The 20041-nt window shown below is 43.7% G+C and overlaps 1 protein-coding gene and 1 pseudogene across 4 annotated transcripts in view; both read right to left on the reverse strand.

Annotated features, from left to right (window-relative positions):
- The window catches only part of LOC146869379 (interferon-induced 35 kDa protein homolog), a 262547-nt gene that overhangs the window by 180910 nt on the left and 61596 nt on the right, over positions 1-20041 (reverse strand). For 3 of the 4 annotated variants that reach the window (XM_085599690.1, XM_085599678.1, XM_085599683.1), the window contains 2 exons: positions 12540-12698; positions 5677-5793 (listed from right to left, as the gene is read on the reverse strand). In XM_085599690.1, coding sequence (XP_085455816.1) covers positions 5677-5793; positions 12540-12698 — 276 coding nt within the window. The remainder of the gene's footprint in view (positions 1-5676; positions 5794-12539; positions 12699-20041) is intronic. The other variant, XM_085599686.1, reaches the window with a different exon arrangement.
- Positions 16477-18506, reverse strand: LOC146869380 (uncharacterized; annotated as a pseudogene).

Consider the following 20041-nt stretch of genomic DNA (forward strand, 5'->3'; position numbering starts at 1 on the left):
TGTCGAATGGAGCAGAGGTCGAGGAGTGCGCCATGTTGCGTCTGGCTCTTCGATCTCGAATAGTCTTTTTCGATCTAAAAGACTTGCAGGCGGGACAGTCTCGAGCCTCGTGTTCAGGGGTGAGAAAGAGGTTGCACACCTCATGAAGATCGGTGTGGGGGAATTTGGACCCACATCGAGGGCACTTCTTGAATGGAGTTCTTTCCACCAGCCGAGACCGGAGCCGGGATAGGCCCGAAGGCCGCCGTCGACGACTGGAATCGAAGAAGCGTCGATGATTGAGGAGATCTGGATCTGAAGAATACCGATAAGCGAGTATATTGCGTCGATTGTTGTACTGGAAAGTTCGGAACCGGAGCGCGAAGTATTACATCCGAGCCCGATGGCGGAAAAAAACAATCTGAGGATGGAGCCAAAGCCCATGCGCAATACGATCCAAGGGAGGAGTCACCGACCTCGTGACTTCCAAAGACTTTCCAACAGGAAAAACAAACTGCAAACATCCGGGCCCAACACCAGATGGCGATCTATGCAAAAGTGTGTAATCTGCAGCTCATATTACTCGAACATTAATTTTTATTCTGGATTAAATACTTGGATCCAGTTCTATATCTATAAAAAACCTTAAGATATACCACAAAGTATCATTAACTCAGGTGGTATCCTTGGCTTGATTAAAAAATCCCACATGGTAAACTCAGAGGATGTACGTGATTACTATGACCCTTAAGTACCACCGAGTTGTTATACCAACATGTTTCTGCCCTTCTATTGTAGCCTAGAGGAGATCTCAAGCATTCATCAGGGCTAAATATATGTATCCCTAAACTTATTTAAAATATAGTGAAAGGTGCAATAAAAGAGGTTGAGAGGACCTACCTCTCTTAACTCATTCACCAGGAACAAATACCTAGTGCCGGGGGCTACTTGCCTCATGGTCTGTTCTGGGTGGGCGCCTCCTATAGTCACACATATGTCAAGGTAGAGCGCCTGCAACAATCTTCCAATGCCCAAAGGAACAGCCGTCTGGAAGCATGCTTGTCTAGGAGGCCTCCACCCAGAAAATAAATGTAGTCAAGTCCTGAAAACACACTGCTTAGAGATAGCTCTGCATTACATCAAAGTTGAAGGCTTCCAAAAGAGTCAAGGGCCCGCTTTCTACGATGTCCCCAAGGAAGCAATACTTTGACCCTAGGATGTATAACAACTCCCCTTTCTCCAATATGCTCTGAACAGACCTTTAGTGCACCTTGTTTAAACGTTATGTTTATCAACTGGTGGAAGTAGTACATTCCTTTAGCTTTAAAAACTTTTCTTATGCAAAATATATTAAACTCCTAAAGAAATATGACAACATGTCATCAATCCCTACCAGTCGTTATGGAAACTGCTTGTGTGCTATTCAATGGGCGGTATTCTATTGCTCAACAACCACAACATTATTTAGAGTCAAGGATAACCTTACTTTACTGACAATGATTTCCAATATATACACGTTTGCAAAATAGAGCTTCTACAATGCTCTTTGATGGAATACATATACATGTTCAAAAATGGAAGCAAGGTTGGTGACTCCATTCAGAATAAAATTTCCCCTCTGCAAGTTAAAAAAAATGAACGATGGTTACAGCCAGATGTGCTCAACTATTGTGTAATTTGTTGCTTAATACAAAGTGCTATCAAAATGTATGCAACTCGACAAAATGGTGCAGTGCAATTCTGAAATAACTTTTATGCCATTTCTTTAAAGCATCATTTAATAAAACATGTTTGATACATGTGAATATGTCTGGAAAAAATAATAATGAAGAAGGGCAAAACCACTATGGCAAGGTGAAAATAAATAAATGAGGGGCCCGTTCTTAAAGAAAGTCACAACTGTACAGCCACCTCTCTACGGCCTGGTATGGTTGTAGATTCATTAATGTCACGGTAGTCAAAACAGTATACAGAAGAAGGCCTGGAAACTCCTGGAAGCTGCAAGTTTGCCGGAGTATACTGCTAGCAAATATTTCTGAAATCCATTTTTGTTCGAGCAATCATACAAACATATATTTGCTCTTGTGAAAACTTGCAAAGTATAAATTCTTTTTGCTTTTTCTTCTCCAGGGCAACAATGCTCTCCCTCATGGAGAAGCTCCTTTCTTTTCCTACACCCCATCCTTTGGTCAAGGGGTGGTGGAGTCCCTTTCCCCCCTGGAAAAGGTTTTGCTGCTGTCCCGGTCAAGAGAAAAGGAATGACCTCTTTCAGGATCAGAAGGGGTTGGGGAGTAGTTGGTGAATACCCATATACATGTAACTTTATGCATATTTCATATAACTGGGCGTTCCAGTCCTGACTCTACACTTCGCAACTCTTTAAATGAGTGCAAAACCAAATGTTGTGCAGGCATGCCAAATTTACACATCTGAACAGATGTAAGAATCAGGCCTATCTCACAACTATAGCAACCACGAACACATGAGATACGCTGAGATGAATGGATCTGCTGAACTACACTGTGCACAGAATCTTGTCTTCTTGATCCTTAGTGGGCACTCCATGCACTGAACTTCAAGTATATTTCAAGTAACATTTTGTGAAACCAAGTGAATACTTAAAACGAAATTTGCCAGAGCAATGCACAAGACACTTATTATAAAACTAAAGTAAGAAACAGAGAAGTGGTATAATTAAAAAACTGATCTATCCCTAACTCTGCTATAATCAGAATTCTGGCAAAATTGAAGTGCTGCCATATTTAGAGACCTACCGTGGCCAGAACTCTGGCATAAACAGAGCCTCTCCATATGCAGAGAATGTGAATATTCAAAGGAGAGATCTGACGGAAAAGAGCACTGATATTTACTGAGTGTGGTATTCTCAGAAAGGCTACAATGATGATAGCCTGGAGTAATGACAGCATGGCATCATCAGATGCAGAAGCTATTATAACAGCTCTGGTTTAAGAAGAACACTGCTATAATTTGCCACCTCACTACATGGCATTGAATGGGGCAGCGAAGGTTTTTACTGGACAAGTACACTTCTGAGACATCTCGTCATTTGGAAAAGTAGATATTTTTTCAAAATTCTACACCGCTAAAGGATAGATGGCGAATAATTTCTTAGAGATCAATGGTGACAAAACAGAGGATCTGGTGATTGTCAAAAACCCTTTCCGGCGCTAATTCAGTTTATCATGAAAGTTTCCTCCTTTCCTCCCTCTTCAATGTTCACCAAGATGGTAGGTGCCTGCATCCTATTGCTATATATTGATGGCTGCAAGTGATTCTGGTCGCCGAACTCTGAATGGTCTGCAGCCTTCAGGTGAGTTTTCTGTTGAGCAAAAAGGGTGTTCCCGTAATCCAACTTGCTATTGACAAGAGAGTATGCGATGGTTGTCTGAGTGCTGATTGGGAGGCAGTTCAAAACCTTCCTAAGCATTTCAGGGTGTGGAAGCACGTGGTGTGGAAAATGTTGACTTGGGTGGTCATGTTGAGTTTGCTGTCAATGACGAGCCCAAGGTTTTGGCATAGGGGTGGTATGTTGGTCCTAGTCCCACGGTCCTTCCCGAGGGTCACGATTTCGGTGTTGTCGGTGTTCAGCTTCAGACAGTTGGTCTTCATCCAGGGGGCAATTTCCATCATACAGGCAATTAACTTGATCTGAGGAGCGGACGTTAATGTAGTAAAAGCAGATGACGCTGTCTGAAGGATCATATATCCATTGAAGATATTAGAGTTCAGGGAAGATCCTTGTGGAACTCCGCAGATGAAGGTTGTGGTGCTAGGCTAATCCATCAGATGAAAGTCCTTGGATTTTAATTTTGTACAGGCATTAGAGGATGATGATGTGGGAGGCCATGACAAATGCTGCAGAGAGGTCCAGAAGGATGAAGACCACCATAACTCCTCCGTCCAGAGTCACGCCAATGTCATCCATGGCGGCAAAGAGGGCCGTTTCTATACTGTGTTGCTGTGTTTCGGTCTGAAACCAGACTGAGTGGTGTTGAGGAGTGATGGTCTTTGAGGTATTGGAAGAGGCATCTGTGGATAGGTCGCAGAAAAGATTGGTCTGTAGTTGGCGAGCATTGAAGGGTCCAATGAGGGTTTCTTCAGCAGTGAGAGGTCACTTGCATGAGTGCATGCATCTGGAATGGCTGCACAAAAGGTGGAGGCGCTTAGAATAGGTGTGCACATGGGGCTGACGGGTTGTAGTCCTCTAGAGTGGGCGTTGTGCGGGGCACTAGTCCGATGGACCACCTTAGTGAATGGACTTCATTTCTTAGCAGTTTTTTTCTGGGGTCATGAAGTTAGCATTGTTTCTCTGGATTAGATCAATAGATGTTTGGCAAGGTCTGTCAGGTCTGGTTGAAGTGCTAGTAAATGGCGGTTATTACTTTTTGCTGAAGAACTGAGATTTTGTTGCAGAAGAATTGACAGTGCATTGAAATCTAATGTGTGTTATTGTGTTATCTGTAGCCCAGCTTTTCTGGCCTTACATCCCAGGCAGAGCTTAGATTGGGACTTCACTTCCTGCTCAGAGTAATGCATTTCAGTTAGGCCTTTACAATTTCAGGCCACCAACTTTAGAATGCATTCTCTTTAGACCTGTGCTGCACCACTGACTACTCGCAGGTCCGAAGAAGTTTTAAAGTATACGTCTTATATTAACTCAATTTTTAGCATCTGTCTTTGAGGTATTTCAAGTGACAAGGTACCTTTAAGTGGGTGTATCTTGTCTAAAAACATAAAGAAAATGCACAATGATTATAAATTACGCAAATTTAAAATAATAAGTTATTCAATATCATAAACAAATTCTAAGTGTATATGGTCTGTTCATGGATTCCTTTCAGAGGTTGATCCCAGGTAAAAAGAGGAAACTACTAAAACAGAACACTGTCATAGTGACTATTATAGAAATATTAACCTCTCATTGTTCTGTACATTGCACAAATAAACATGTAGCCCTTACTTATCAAGCTTCAGGTGTCAAGATTAAACAGCAAATCTGGTGCACACATGCACCATGCATCCACTTCTGTAAACACATTGAATGTGTGTTAACTACTGTATTGTTTGCCTTGGCTTATTGTCAGCTTATGATAAACCTTTCCCTTTTTATTTTTGGACCAGTCAGTAGTTTGACTCAGGCGCCGCTAACGAAATCATTAATATACCTTTTTTTTTTAGCATATATAATACAATTTTAGCTAACAAGGAAAATATTTAATCAGGGGCAAGATCATTCAAATAGCATATAGAGGAGCATATAATAGCCTATGCTTCTATGGATTGGTGATGTCAAGGACGATATTTGGTAGTGAGTTGGCATAATGCAGAAGCCCTTTTCTGACACTAATGTAATAAGAGCATTATCTATCTTAATTTATCTCACATTCAACATTCCTTTCCCCCTAATTCTTCTCGCTTGACATACACATTGGATTGAGATCTTGTCACATGAATTGCGGCCCAGATGTAATTCTCTCCATTTAGAAGCATGTTTGAAACTCCTGGCATTATGTAGTGCAAAACATCACATTGTGGTGAGAGCGTGTTGTGCTTTCACACGTCTATTACATTCACAGTGATAAAAAAACACATTTTGGCATGAACAACCATCTGCAAATTTTCTGACCGGCATAGGCACAACTCCCTCGCAATCTCTTCCTCTAATTTGGCTTTTACCTCCACTTCTTCCTGTACTATCGCCGTCCTTCTCTCCTCTTCTTTCAGTTGCCTTTGCAGATTAGAGCGTTTCTCAAGCAACATGTCATGTTCCTCTTGTGCCTTCAACAAATTGTTCTGCAAAAGTACAAAACAAAGGTTGAATATGATAAATAGAAATAGAAAGAAACGGTTATAGGTGACTGCTCGCGAGGAACCTTTGCCTCAAAGTAATGAGTGATATTCTCACACTATAAGGCTGATGTCTTGTCCCACATGTACTCAGCTTTACCCCTCTTTGTCTCCATCTCACTCTGTTTGGTGTATTCCTCACTTGAGGAGATCACTGCCACCATAAACTACAACAGAGGGACCGTGACTGTTTCACTTATGTGAGGAAGATTCAGGGAAATAACCTATAGAGCACAGCAAAACTTCCTACGCCTATCTATTTCGGTATGAGGCAATATGTCCATATGTTAAAGTAGAACCCACAGTCAACAGTGTGCAAAAATAGATCACTTCATTTATTTAGTTGTTTTTTTCATTTTTTTAGAAGACATATACATGTATATTATTTAACTGTATATTAATACATATGATACATACTATATCACAATCAAGAGACATAGATACATCTTATCTAAAACGACCCACACCATGACAAAATAAATAAATATCTAACATAATAGAATACTAAATGGCTAGAGAGGTGGTAGAAAACCTACTTAAAGAGATTGCTGAAATGGAGGAAAATCTTAAGAAAAATAACCCAATAGAAGAGGCCAAAAAGAAACTAGAAGAAGTCAATGGGGAGATGAGTTCCTTTTGTGAATATCTAATAAAGAAAAAAAACGAAAAACTTAAAAAAGATATTAGATATTTTAGCGAAGAGAGGGTTTATCCCTACTTGGCCTCTGGTTATTATAAAAATGAACAAGATCAGTCTCACCAAAGTGATCGGCAATATTGGTCCAATAAAAGAGTTACCACTTTTTCTGACACCTCTGGATCAGATACTGATAGTGGCTCTAACTCTTTTGGTAACTATGGACAAAGGAGGACTAATTATCAGGGCCCTAGAAGAAATACCCATTTTTTAGGCAACAGACAAGGCCAAATGAGAGCACGATACCGAAATTCAGAGAGGGGGTCGTACCAACAATCAGAGAATTCCCCGCAATTTTTATAGACCCGAAGAAACCAATACTGGAGAGAATAGAGGTTAGATCTGACTATAACCCCTAGCCCAACCCCTAGGCAAACTGCAGAATGTGGAACAGGGATATGAACAGTTTTGCAACTGGGTCCTTACTGCCCTCGATTCTCTTATACCTCTGCGCTGGGCTAAATGTCACGCTAAAAATCGTAGCCCTTGGTATAATGAGACTCTTGCCGAGCACAAGAGAACCTGCCGGCAAGCTGAGAGGGCCTGGCGAAAATCCTTTGATCCCACGTTAAAATCGCTGTACTTTGCCCGGCTTAAGACCTATCACAGAGCTATCTGTCAAACCCGGGCCGCTTATTATGCAGCTGAGTTTTCCAACAGCCCTAACCCTTCTAAGTTAATCTTCAAGGTACTCAAAGACCTGATGGGGAAACGGGCCACCTCGCAAGAAATCTGCACGGACTCTCACTGTGAAAGTTTGGCATCCTTTTTCGTGGAGAAGGTGCAGACAATCTACCGAGGATTTATACCATCTGTTCCCGGGGATGCTCCTAGTGATGTGAAGGTCTCGGTGTCCGAAACTTTGTCCAGCCTGCCGGCCATGTCTAACGAGGTATTTGACACTCTGAGCCTCAAAATTAAATCTGGCTCCCCCTTAGACCCACTGAAGCCGGAGTTCCTTACCCGTCTCCCGCCTCTCTGTCGTGAGCCCATTTTGGACTTGATTAATCTCTCCCTCAGTGAGGGCGTGGTCCCGCCATCCTGGAAGCAAGCTGTGGTCAGCCCTATTCTGAAGAAACCCAACTCTGACCCCTTGCTCCCGGAGAATTACCGGCCCATCTCCCTCCTGCCTTGGACTGCCAAGGTCACTGAGGCACACGTGAATTCCATCCTGTCTGCCCACCTCTCTCGTAATAACATTCTTGACGAGAGTCAAAATGGATTCCGCGCTCAACACAGCACTGAAACTGCCTTGCTCTTTATGACCGAGCATCTGCGGTCAGTGCTGGATGCGGGGCAGACTGCGGCGCTCCTACTGTTAGACCTGAGCGCCGCGTTTGACACGGTGTCTCATGACATTTTGATGCGGCGCTTGGAGGAAGTGGGTATTGGGGGGAAGGCTCTTCAGTGGTTCCGCTCCTTCCTCTCGGACCGTTTTTTCAAAGTAGCCATTCCACCTGGCCAGTCCTCTTTCCATTCTTTGGAACTGGGAGTCCCTCAGGGCTCTGCTTTAAGCCCCACATTGTTCAACTTGTATGTGAAACCGCTGGCTGCTGTCGTCAGGCAATGTGGCCTTACCATGACATCGTATGCCGACGACACGCAGCTGGCGGTGACACTCAGTGGGGACCCTGAGGTGACTGCGCCCAGGTTCCGTGCAGGACTTATAGCTGTGGCTAGCTGGATGCGTAGCAACTGCCTACAGCTCAATGCTAAGAAAACCGAGGTCCTGGTTGTAGGGAAGCAGGCGGAACTCTGGGGAGACCAGTGGTGGCCTTCCGAACTGGGGGTGTCCCCCAACCCAGCGGCCGAAGTTAAAAATCTGGGGGTTTGGCTGGATTCTAACCTTTCTTATACCAGCCATACAAAGATGACAGCAGCTACCTGCTTTGGTATTCTGCGAGGACTGAGGCCAGTCCTCAAATTCTTTGACCCTCCCACTCGGCAACTGGTGGTTCAGGCCTCTATCCTTTCCCAGCTGGACTACGGGAGTGCCTTGCTACTTGGAGTCAACCAGGCTGAGGCTACTAGGCTTCAGAGGGTGCAGAACGCTGCTGCACGGGCCATTGTTGGCCTTCCGAGACGATGTTCTGTCTCTGCTGTTCTGACCTCCCTTCACTGGCTTCCGGTCAGACAGAGAATCAAATTTAAGGCTCTCTGTCTGACATTTAAGATTCTGAAGCTTTCCTCTCCCCCTGCTTTGGCGGGCCTTATTTCTTCATACGTCCCCACGCGGTCCCTCAGGTCTGAATCTTACCATCTGGCGATTAAGCCTAGGTTCAGGCTGAGTAGGATGGGAGGACGCTCCTTCCGTGTTCTGGCGGCTGATCTATGGAATTCCCTTCCTTTACATATTCGCGCCCTAAATAGTCTGACTCTTTTTAGACGCGCCATTAAAACCCACCTGTTTGCCTCTGCTAATTGATTTCTCTTCTCCTCAGCTTTGACCTGTTGTGTTGTGTACCTGATCAGGCGCCAGGACGCCCCTTCGCTGGGGCAGCTGTGCGCCTAATAAAAGTTATTAACATAACATAACATAACATCTCTTTTGATATATCTTCTAGTAAAGTCCCTGACGCAATCCCCACTACCTCCAAGGAAAACCCATTAAAGGAACTAAAGTTAGTCTCGGACAATAATATCTCCAAAGACATTCAAACCATACCAGTCTTTAATCTCTCCAAAACGGCATTGGATATTCCTGCTCTCAAATTGCTATCTCGAGGACTCACGTTTATCCCTACGACCTATCTTGATCGGTTCAAAATGATGACCGATGTCCAGTCTTTTTTTCGTAAGATTCGCCTGAAAAGACTTTTTGAGGATAAACCTCCTTCCATCAAGGACAACTATACAGGATTACGACCGAGATCCATTTTTACACCCACCCTTGATCAAGTGGGTACTGAAGTGTATATTTTTGAAAAAGTGGTTAGCGCTAAAGTTCAAAAACTCCTCACTTTCTTCTGTGTTGCCTGGTAAGTTTTGGACTTGGACTATACTTAATAAGGGCCAACCCAATCTAATTACTGCACGTCACATTTATGGACTCCAATACTGTTCCCTATAGGTCTTTATTGTTCCAATTCATTTTGTATACTTATTATGTTTCTTAGTTTATATCAATATTTGAGGTTTTCATATTGTCTATCTCTGACGTAAATGAGTTACTCTAATAAGAATGGCCATTAGTTATGACTTCAGTTACGCTATTCATATTAGCGTTTAGGATTCTCTCATTAAGTTGAGAAGCTCGTTCTTTATCAATGTAATAATATAAACTATAGGACGGTTAGTTGTTCCGGTAACATTGTCGTTTCTTTTTATCTACTCGCTATTCCGCTCTAGTTCCCTCGGAAAAACAAATACACCAACTGAAGCCAGCTTATATCTTGGGTTACCAAGTAAAGCCCTTGTTCCAAGTATGTATATATTTATGTTGCTTACTATTCAGGTGTTGGGCTTTCATTTTTCTTATACCTTTTGATCCACTTATTCCTCGGTTTATCATTTCACTTGCTGGTGATTTTGGTTTAGTGGGTGCTATTAGCTCTCTTCTTTGCTCTCAGCCGCACTATATTAAATTATAGTTAGTATATTTATTCTGGTTTTTGTACCCACAGACTACGGTTGTCAATATTGAAATTTTACAAGCACCCCCACCACATGACGTTGGATAAGAAGTTATGTCCTGTATTTGTTGCTATTTGAAAGACCTATTGAACACGCCCTGAAGAAGGAGCCTATATAGGATATATAGGATCTCCGAAACGCGCGTTGGCGCTGGTCTTGTGTACAATTTTATGTTTCAGTGTTATGTATTTGTTCTTTTATAACAAACCTTTTTTCCCTTTTTTGTAAACTGTGATGTTTAGTGTTTTAGCTTAGTATTCTATTATGTTTAGATATTTATTTATTTTGTCATGGTGTGGGTCGTTTTAGATAAGATGTATCTATGTCTCTTGATTGTGATATAGTATGTATCATATGTATTAATATACAGTTAAATAATATACATGTATATCTCTTCTAAAAAAAATGAAAAAAACAACTAAATAAATGAAGTGATCTATTTTTGTACACTGTTGACTGTGGGTTCTGCTTTAACATATGGACATATTGCCTCATACCGAAATAGATAGGTGTAGGAAGTTTTGTTGTGCTCTATAGATCACTGCCACCATACCTGGCATGTCTGCCTCCCCCAAGGGTTGTTTACTAGACTCAGGTGTGTCCATGGCTTAGTCAGGATCAGTGCCTCAATGCATTATGCATCTTCCTCAATCCATAGGGTCTCTCCCTTATTCCAAGGGTTCAACCTCCCCCATGAGGTCTCAGCCTAACTTCTAGTGATAATGTTCTCATGTGAGGTGTTCTACACCAAATGCTGAAAGTCTCTGTCTACCTCAAATAATGTTCTGTTTTCAGAGCTCATATTTTCAGGATTGTTGCTTTTCATTCATCTCACGCTTTTAATTAATTTTAATCTACTTTTCTCGAATAATTTCTAATTTGTATTGCACCTAAAAGCAAAAATAGATCTTCAGGTATTCAGTTCCCACTCTAGGAGATTTCCAGTAGCTACTATTCCTGGTATTCTATGGACAGAGATATTAATTAAGGTGAGGTGCAGATTATTTCAAGTGACCCTAAACATCAGCTGCATAATTCATTTAAACGTTTCTCACCCCTTTGCAAAATGTCTTCGTTCCATGCAGCAGGCTCTTCTGCGCATTCTATTCTCGCGTTTCAATCGCATGCCTCCTTTCGCATGCTGGATAGAGTTGCAGTTCTAACGGCAACGCCGGTGTGGTTCACACACCCACTCCCAGGGTGGTAGCTTCACTTCTGTTGGGCTGCAGTGGCGAATGTCTGGATTGTGGCAGGGTGTTCACAATTCAGCCTGGGGTGGAGCATTTGTCTTCCAGTTTCCAGAGTTTATACTCCTGGAAAGAATACAGCTATTGAGCAGCCCTTGATCCAGTACAGAGCGTGTCTGCCCATCACCGCAGTGCGTACTGAGCAAATAAAGCTGATGATGGCATCAAACTGAACATGCTGTGTGAGAGAGAGCTCTTGTGGCTATGCATACAGCTTGAGGGGGTATACACGGAAAGGACCCTGCTCTCAACCTGTAGGTTGCCATCCAATGCTAGGAGACACCCCAAAGATTGTATGGGAGCTTTTTCAGCAACTCCTTCGTGAAGGTTATAACCTTTCTATGGACATCTACTATACTGGAGTAAAGTTCAGTGAAATGCACAGAGCTGGAATATTGAAAATGACTAGGAAAAAACGGACGTTTGAGACAACATTTTCATCTGTAACTTTTTGATACGATGGCTGATTTACAAAAGTAATGTACCATTACGTCTGCAAGACCCTTCTGGTTATGGAGATATATAGGGTTTATAGGTCGTCAAAGAACCCGAGGTACCCAAAGCCAAAAAAACGAAGTTGCATCTTACAATGGTTTTTCATTGTGTACCGAATATAGACAAATTCAAGGTGAAAACCATAGAGTGAAAAATGGGTATCAAGGAAAACTATGTTTTACGGAAATGGGCACAAAATATGGACTTTAGGTACAGAGGTTACTTGTACATCTCTGCATTTGTGGGCACTCATTCTAGCATGTGATTCAGAGGGAATTTTACAAAACATCTTCTTTCTTACACACTGGCTTACACTTGGAAGGCACAAAAGCAGAATTTTCTGCTGGGGCGCCCTACCATTTGCAGAATATGATGAGAAGTGCGTAAGTACATAGACATTCGGCTAAATGGGGTCAGCCTGATGGTTGGGGGACCTTGAAATGAGGTCCAAAGTGCCGTCAGTAAGTGTGTCCTGAGTGCCTGGTGGATGGGTTGGTATTCGAGTCACAATGTCACCTACTGCCCTGCTGCAGTGTTTGTTTTTCAGCACCAAGTACCATCCCAGCTCAGACCCCCAGAAGCAAACCTCAGACCCATGACTGTGCATTCCAAGGACGAACCTTCCAAATAGATTCCAGCTCCGCGTCTGCTCGTTTCCCATCTTCAAGCCTTTTGACCAATGGTGCGGACCGAGCCTTTATCTGTTCTTCCAATTTCTCTGCTTCAGATCTTGTCTTTTCCAACTCATTTTTATCTTTTTCAAACTGTGTGTGCGCAGCCTAGGGGCGAGGAAGAGGTTATTAGAGTATGCGATCCAAAATCTTAATCCAATTTGACAATCTAGTGTCAGGGTATGATGTGAGCTCACTGGAATGGTTTAGACTTGTGCCCACACCGTTCATTAATCCATACCCTGGAAAAATGAACCCACACGTGCAATGCATTACCCCCGAGCATCGGATCTCTCAGTGCACTGCACTAACTACTAAGCACCTGAGCCCACTGTACACTGCACTCCAATAACCCCAGAACATCTGATCCAACAATGCACTGCAGTAGCCCCAGAGGGTCTGATCCCGCAGTGCACTAACTCCAGAGCATCTGAACCCACAGTCCACTGCACTAATAACGGAGCATCTGATCCCAAAGTACACTGTACTGATGACTAATCATATGATCTCACAGTACACTGCACTAACTCCAGAGCATCTCATCCCACAGTGCAGTGCTCTAACCCAAGCGCATCTGATCCCAAACGACACTGCACTAACCACGGAGCAGATATTCCCACATTACACTGCACTAACCACGGAGAATTTGATCCCACAGTGCAGTGCACTAACCCCAGACCATCTGATCCCACAGTACACTGCAATAACTACGAAGCATCTGATCCTACAGCACACTGCACTGACCATTGAGCATATGATGCCACAGTACAGTGCACTAACCCCAGAACCTCTGATTCCACAGTGCAGTGCGCTAACCCCAGAGCATCTGATCCCACAGTAGACTGCACTAACCATCGACCATCTGATCCCACAGTGCACTGCACTAACCACTGAGCATCTGATCCCACAGTACACTAAACTAACCATTGAGCATATGATCCCACAGTACACTGCACTAACCACAGAGCGTCTGATCCCACAGTGCATTGCAGTAAGCCCACAAGGTCTGATCCTACAGTGCACAGCAGTAACCCCAGAGCATTTGATCCCACATTGAGCATCTTACCCCACAGTACACAGCACTACCCCAGAACATTTGCTCCCACAGTGCAGCGCTCTAACCCCAGAACATCTGATCCCACAGTACACATCACTAACCACTGAGCATATGATCCCACAGTATATTGCACTAACCTCAGAATATCTGATCACACAGTGCAGTGCTCTAAACCGAGCATCGGATCTCACAGTGCACTGCACTACTTACTAAGCACCTAAGCCCACTGTACACTGCACTGCAATAACCCCAGAGCATCTGATCCCATAATGCACTGAGGTAACTCCAGATGGTCTAATCCCGCAGTGCACTAACTCTAGAGCATCTGATCCCACAGTCCACTGCACTAACCCCAGAACATCTGATCCTACAGTACACTTCACTGGCCATTGAGCATATGATGCCACAGTACACTGCACTAACCCCAGAACCTTTGATTCCACAGTGCAGTGCTCTAACACCAGAGCATCTGATCCCACAGTGCACTGCACTAACCATCGACCATCTGATCCCACAGTGCACTGCACTAACCACTGAGCATCTGATCCCACAGTACACTGCCCTAAACCCCTGAGCATCTGATCCCACAGTACACTAAACTAACCATTGAGTATATGATCCCACAGTACACTGCACTAACCACAGAGCGTCTGATCCCACAGTGCACTGCACTAACCACTGAGCATCTGATCCCACAGTACACTAAACTAACCATTGAGCATATGATCCCACAGTACACTGCACTAACCACAGAGCGTCTGATCCCACAGTGCATTGCAGTAAGCCGACAAGGTCTGATCCTACAGTGCACAGCAGTAACCCCAGAGCATTTGATCCCACACTGCACTAATCATTGAGCATCTTACCCCACAGTACACCGCACTACCCCAGAACATCTGATCCCACAGTACACGTCACTAACCACTGAGCATATGCTCCCACAGTATATTGCACTAACCCCAGAATATCTGATCTCACAGTGCAGTGCTCTAAACCGAGCATCGGATCTCACAGTGCACTGCACTACCTATTAAGCACCTGAGTCCACTGTACACTGCACTGCAATAACCCCAGAGCATCTGATCCCATAATGCACTGAGGTAACCCCAGATGGTCTGATCCCGCAGTGCACTAACTCTAGAGCATATGATCCCACAGTGCACTGTCAGGGATGTGGAATTCCTATAGCCCGACGCCCGGGACATAATGTTTGAGGTCAAGGGCAACAAGTTTTCATGTGTATTTTGTCCTTTGGACAAGTAGGCCCAATCCCCTACAGCACAAACCCTTTGGCTGCCAGTTTACAGTACCATACTATGGATCAGGAAAGGGCAATGTCTGCAGTTCAGGTAATATTTGTGTCCATGTGTTAAATGCTGTTCAAGCTTGTATTTATGGTTCATTAATGCAAAACCTTTATTATTAGGGTTATCACTAAAAGTAAATGTTGTAAGCTCGGCCTGCACTACGGACGGTGGTTCCAGTATAAATGTGTACACACGGTTTCAAAGTTTAGTAATATGAGGCTATCTATAATGCTCCCAGAATGCTCTCTGATTATATGCAAATATTTGCCGAAGCTTGAAAGCAAGAGTGATGATTCTTTGCTTTCAAAATAAAATGTTCACAAAAAATGCAAGTAGAAAAAAAACATTTTGCTAAACTACTATAAGGTTTTAGGTACCATATCTTTGCAGCATCATTTAGTAACATGTTGATGTATACTTGTATTCCCCAAAAATATTCATAATGATAAATCAGTGCAACTAGTTTAAATATGATTATGGGAAACAAAAATAAACAAGCACTGGCAAAGCCAGTAGGTCTGAAATTGGTGGTCAGCTTTTTGGTTTTGTCAATGTGTGACTTGTTTAGGCATGGTTTTTGTAAAACCTTATCGGTGTGGGAGCTGCTGGGCCCTCACCATGCCAACAAGCATTGGCAAAAGCAAACCATTTTTGGGGTCTCAAAAAGCACACATTGCCACAGCAGTTCCAGGCACTGAACCAAATAACTTTGTGTGCCAATATGCTCCTTGTAAAACAGCAGAATACTGTTACTTACTGTGAAGCTAGCTGATCAACCGAGAGAAAAAAAAAGAGAGAGAGAGAGAGAGAGAATTTTATTAAACACAAAAGGTCATGGTTAACGCCAGGCCTAAGTAGAGGCCCAATTATTAAAGAAAGTCTCAAAAGTGCATCCATGGTATATATCCTTCATTAAGTGTATATATACAGTTTCCGTGAATTCATAAGAATTTACAGAAGTAGGCCAAGCATAGTACACCTAGAAAATATTTGTGAATGCATTTTAGCATGAGCAAATGTGCATGTGTAGATTTGCTAGTGTGACAATCTGAATGTTTCAAGTTCACTTTTCCTGCAACCACTTTTTCCCAACCCTGGAAGACGTTTTACGTCTGCCACTGTCAGGAGTAAATTTACAACTTTTTTCAGTACGGGAAAAGATTAGAAAAGAGTTGGTGCAAACCCTTAAAACACGTAAATTAGTAGGTTTGCACAGACTCAAAAGGGCATTCCAACCCTTAAACTATTGCTTAGCACTACCTTCAGCAGCAGTATGCAGACCTGCAGAAAAGTAGCAACATAAGGGAATTGCTAGTATTCACCCCTACTATGGTACGAGCCCTGGCATAATTAGAGAGGCTATATCAGAACTCTTATATAATGAGATTGCTGCCGCAATTTGTCGCAGCATTACATGGCACAAAAGGGACAAGTGGATTTTGTTACAGAACAAGAAGATTTATGAAGAAACCTGCCCCATGGATAAGTAGATATTTTATTAAATTCCACACCCCTGACTGTACTAACCACTGAGCATATGATTCACACAATACACTGCACTAACCCCAGGACATCTCATCCCACAGTACACTGCACTAACCATGGAGCCTCTGATCCCACAGTACACTGCACTAACTCCAGAACATCTGATCCCACAGTACACTGCACTAACCACTGAGCATCTGATCCCACAGTACACCAAACTAACCATTGAGCATATGATCCCACAGTACACTGCACTAACCCCAGAACCTCTGGTCCCACAGTGCAGTGCTCTAACCCCAGAGCAACTGATCCCACAGGACACTGCACTAATCATCGAGCATCTGATCCCACAGTACCCTGCACTAACCACTGAGCATCTGATCCCACAGTGCAGTGCTCTAACTCCAGCGCATCTGATCCCACTGTACACAACACTCACCACGGAGCATATGATCCCAAAGTACACTGTACTAACCACTGAGCATCTGATCACACAGTACAGTGAACTAACCATTGAGCATATGATCCCACAGTACACTGCACTAACCACAGAGAGTCTGATCACACAGTACAGTGAACTAACCATTGAGCATATGATCCCACAGTACACTGCACTAACCACAGAGAGTCTGATCACACAGTACAGTGAACTAACCATTGAGCATATGATCCCACAGTACACTGCACTAACCACAGAGCGTCTGATACCACATTGCATTGCAGTAAGCCCACAAGGTCTGATCCTACAGTGCACAGCACTAACCCCAGAGCATTTGATCCCACACTGCACTAATCATTGAGCATCTGACCCCACAGTACACTGCACTACCCCAGAACATCTGCTCCCTCAGTGCTGCGCTCTAACCCCAGAACATCTGATCCCACAGTACACTGCACTAACCACTGAGCATATGATCCCACAGTATATTGCACTAACCCCAGAACATCTGATCACACAGTGCAGTGCTCTAACCCGAGCATAGGATCTCACAGTGCACTGCACTACTTACTAAGCACCTAAGCCCACTGTACACTGCACTGCAATAACCCCAGAGCATCTGATCCCATAATGCACTGAGGTAATCCCAGATGGTCTGATCCCGCAGTGCACTAACTCTAGAGCATTTGATCACACAGTCCACTGCACTAACCCCAGAGCATATGATCCCACAGTACACTTCACTAACCACTGAGCATATGATTCACACAATACACTGGACTAACCCCAGAACATCTCATCCCACAGTACACTTCACTAACCACTGATCATCTGATTCCACAGTACACTGCACCAACCCCAGAACCTCTGGTCCCACAGTGCAGTGCTCTAACTCCAGCACATATGATCCCACTGTACACTGCACTCACCACTGAACATATAATCCCACAGTACACTGCACTAACCACTGAGCATCTGATCACACAGTACACTGAACTAACCATTGAGCATATGATCCCACAGTACACTGCACTAACCACAGAGCGTCTGATACCACAGTGCATTGCAGTAAGCCCATAAGGTCTGATCCTACAGTGCACAGCGCTAACCCCAGAGCATTTGATCCCACACTGCACTAATCATTGAGCATCTTACCCCACAGTACACTGCACTACCCCAGAACATCTGCTCCTTCAGTGCAGGGCTCTAACCCCAGAACATCTGATCCCACAGTACACTGCACTAACCACTGAGCATCTGATCACACAGTACAGTGAACTAACCATTGAGCATATGATCCCACAGTACACTACACTAACCACAGAGCGTCTGATACCACAGTGCATTGCAGTAAGCCCATAAGGTCTGATCAAACAGTGCACAGCACTAACCCCATAGAATTTGATCCCACACTGCACTAACCACTGAGTATCTGACCCCACAGTACACTGCACTACCCCAGAAGATCTGATCCCACAGTGCAGCCCTCTAACCCCAGAACATCTAATCCCACAGTTCACTGCACTAACCACTGAGAATACGACCCCACAGTACACTGCACTAACCCCAAAACATCTGATCCCACAGAATACGTCACTAACCCCAGAAAGTCTGATCCCACAGGGCATTGCAACATTGCAATAACCCCATAGGGACTGATCCTACAATGCACTGCACTAACCCCAAAGCATTTGATCTCAAAGTGCACTGCACTGCCCCTGATCAGCTGGTTCCACAGAGCACTGCACTAACCCTGGAGCATATGACAGCACAGCACTACCTACTGCACTAACAGTACACAACACTACCTCAATGGCATCCCATCACACACTGCAGTACCCATTAAAAACCACAGTACACTAGTTAAACTCCAGAACATCCCATCACATAGTACACTGGAATAACCCTGGAGCATTTGAGCCCGCAGTACATTATACTAGCTCATAAGCATCTGAGACCATGGAATCTCAAGATACAGTACAACACCCTTGGGACCTCAATCCCACTGAATACTGCACAAAGCCCAGGGAACGGCAGGGCACTGTGCACGACACAGATACCTGGGCATCAGAGCCACAGTACACTGCACTAACTTACCCATTCACATCTAACCCCAAAATACACTGCGCTATCTCCTTGAATTTCTAGACCCGTCAACTGCTTTCAAACTGACTGACGGACCCAAATCATGGGTTAAAGTGGTTAGTGTGGGAGTTGAAGGAGGACTCTAATCACTCTTACAACAGTTGCACTCTCTACCAAGGTCTGCCGAGGGAGTGTACAGCTACTTTTGAAATTGTGAAAAGGGTCGCCAAGGACGAGTGCTCCCCATCTTTTTGTTTACTTTAAACTTCAATGATTTGGGGTTGAGCCTTGGTACAAGCAGACTGATCAAAAATCAATGGTAAGGACTGCCCCTTTTTTATATGCTGGTGATACCATCCTTTTATCTAGGAGTGCGATTGGATTGGATCGTTTCTTGACCAACTATGTCAGCTACAGGCAATAGCTAGACCTGGAAACATGTTTCCAATTCAAAAGCAATGTCAATGGGCCCAGGGAAAATGAAGTTAAAACCTTTTACGGTGAAAGTTGTGATGCTAAAAGAGGGTTCATCATTTAGGAGTCATCTTACTGGGAAATTTGAAACTTTGCAAACTCTGATGTGGAGCTATAGATGTGGTCTATTCTTAAGGTTTAGAAGGCAAAGAATGCTAATTCAAGTTCTCCGTAGGTTGAAGTAAAATTAATTTCTCTATTGGGCTCTAAGGCTTTGGTTACCTGGAGGATAAGATAAGCTGCACTCCCAGAGTTGTGAGAATATCAGTCTGGACTAAACCTTTTGTAGAGCTGATCAGGGCAACTTTGAAATACAATTTTGTAAGGAGTACTCCTACTTTGATTTCTTGGCTGCAATGTGTCCAGACATTGGATATGTGGTAATTTATAAACAAAACAGTAAGTATTTCACCTTTTGAACTAACAAAGCAGTCAGTGAAGGCTCATGCCTTGATTAAGAAGGCTCAGGGGCTAGAATCATACCTGCATTGGGTGCATGGAAAGAAATCTACTGTTCTGGTTTAGGATTGGGTTGATTCAGGAGCTGCACAACAGAATTTCTGAGCCGGTCCCTGTCCTATGCCAGTGTGATTGGAATTCCTTC

The sequence above is a fragment of the Triturus cristatus genome, chromosome 1_1 (assembly GCF_964204655.1).
Source record: "Triturus cristatus chromosome 1_1, aTriCri1.1, whole genome shotgun sequence".
In the NCBI taxonomy this organism is placed as follows: Eukaryota; Metazoa; Chordata; class Amphibia; order Caudata; family Salamandridae; genus Triturus; species Triturus cristatus.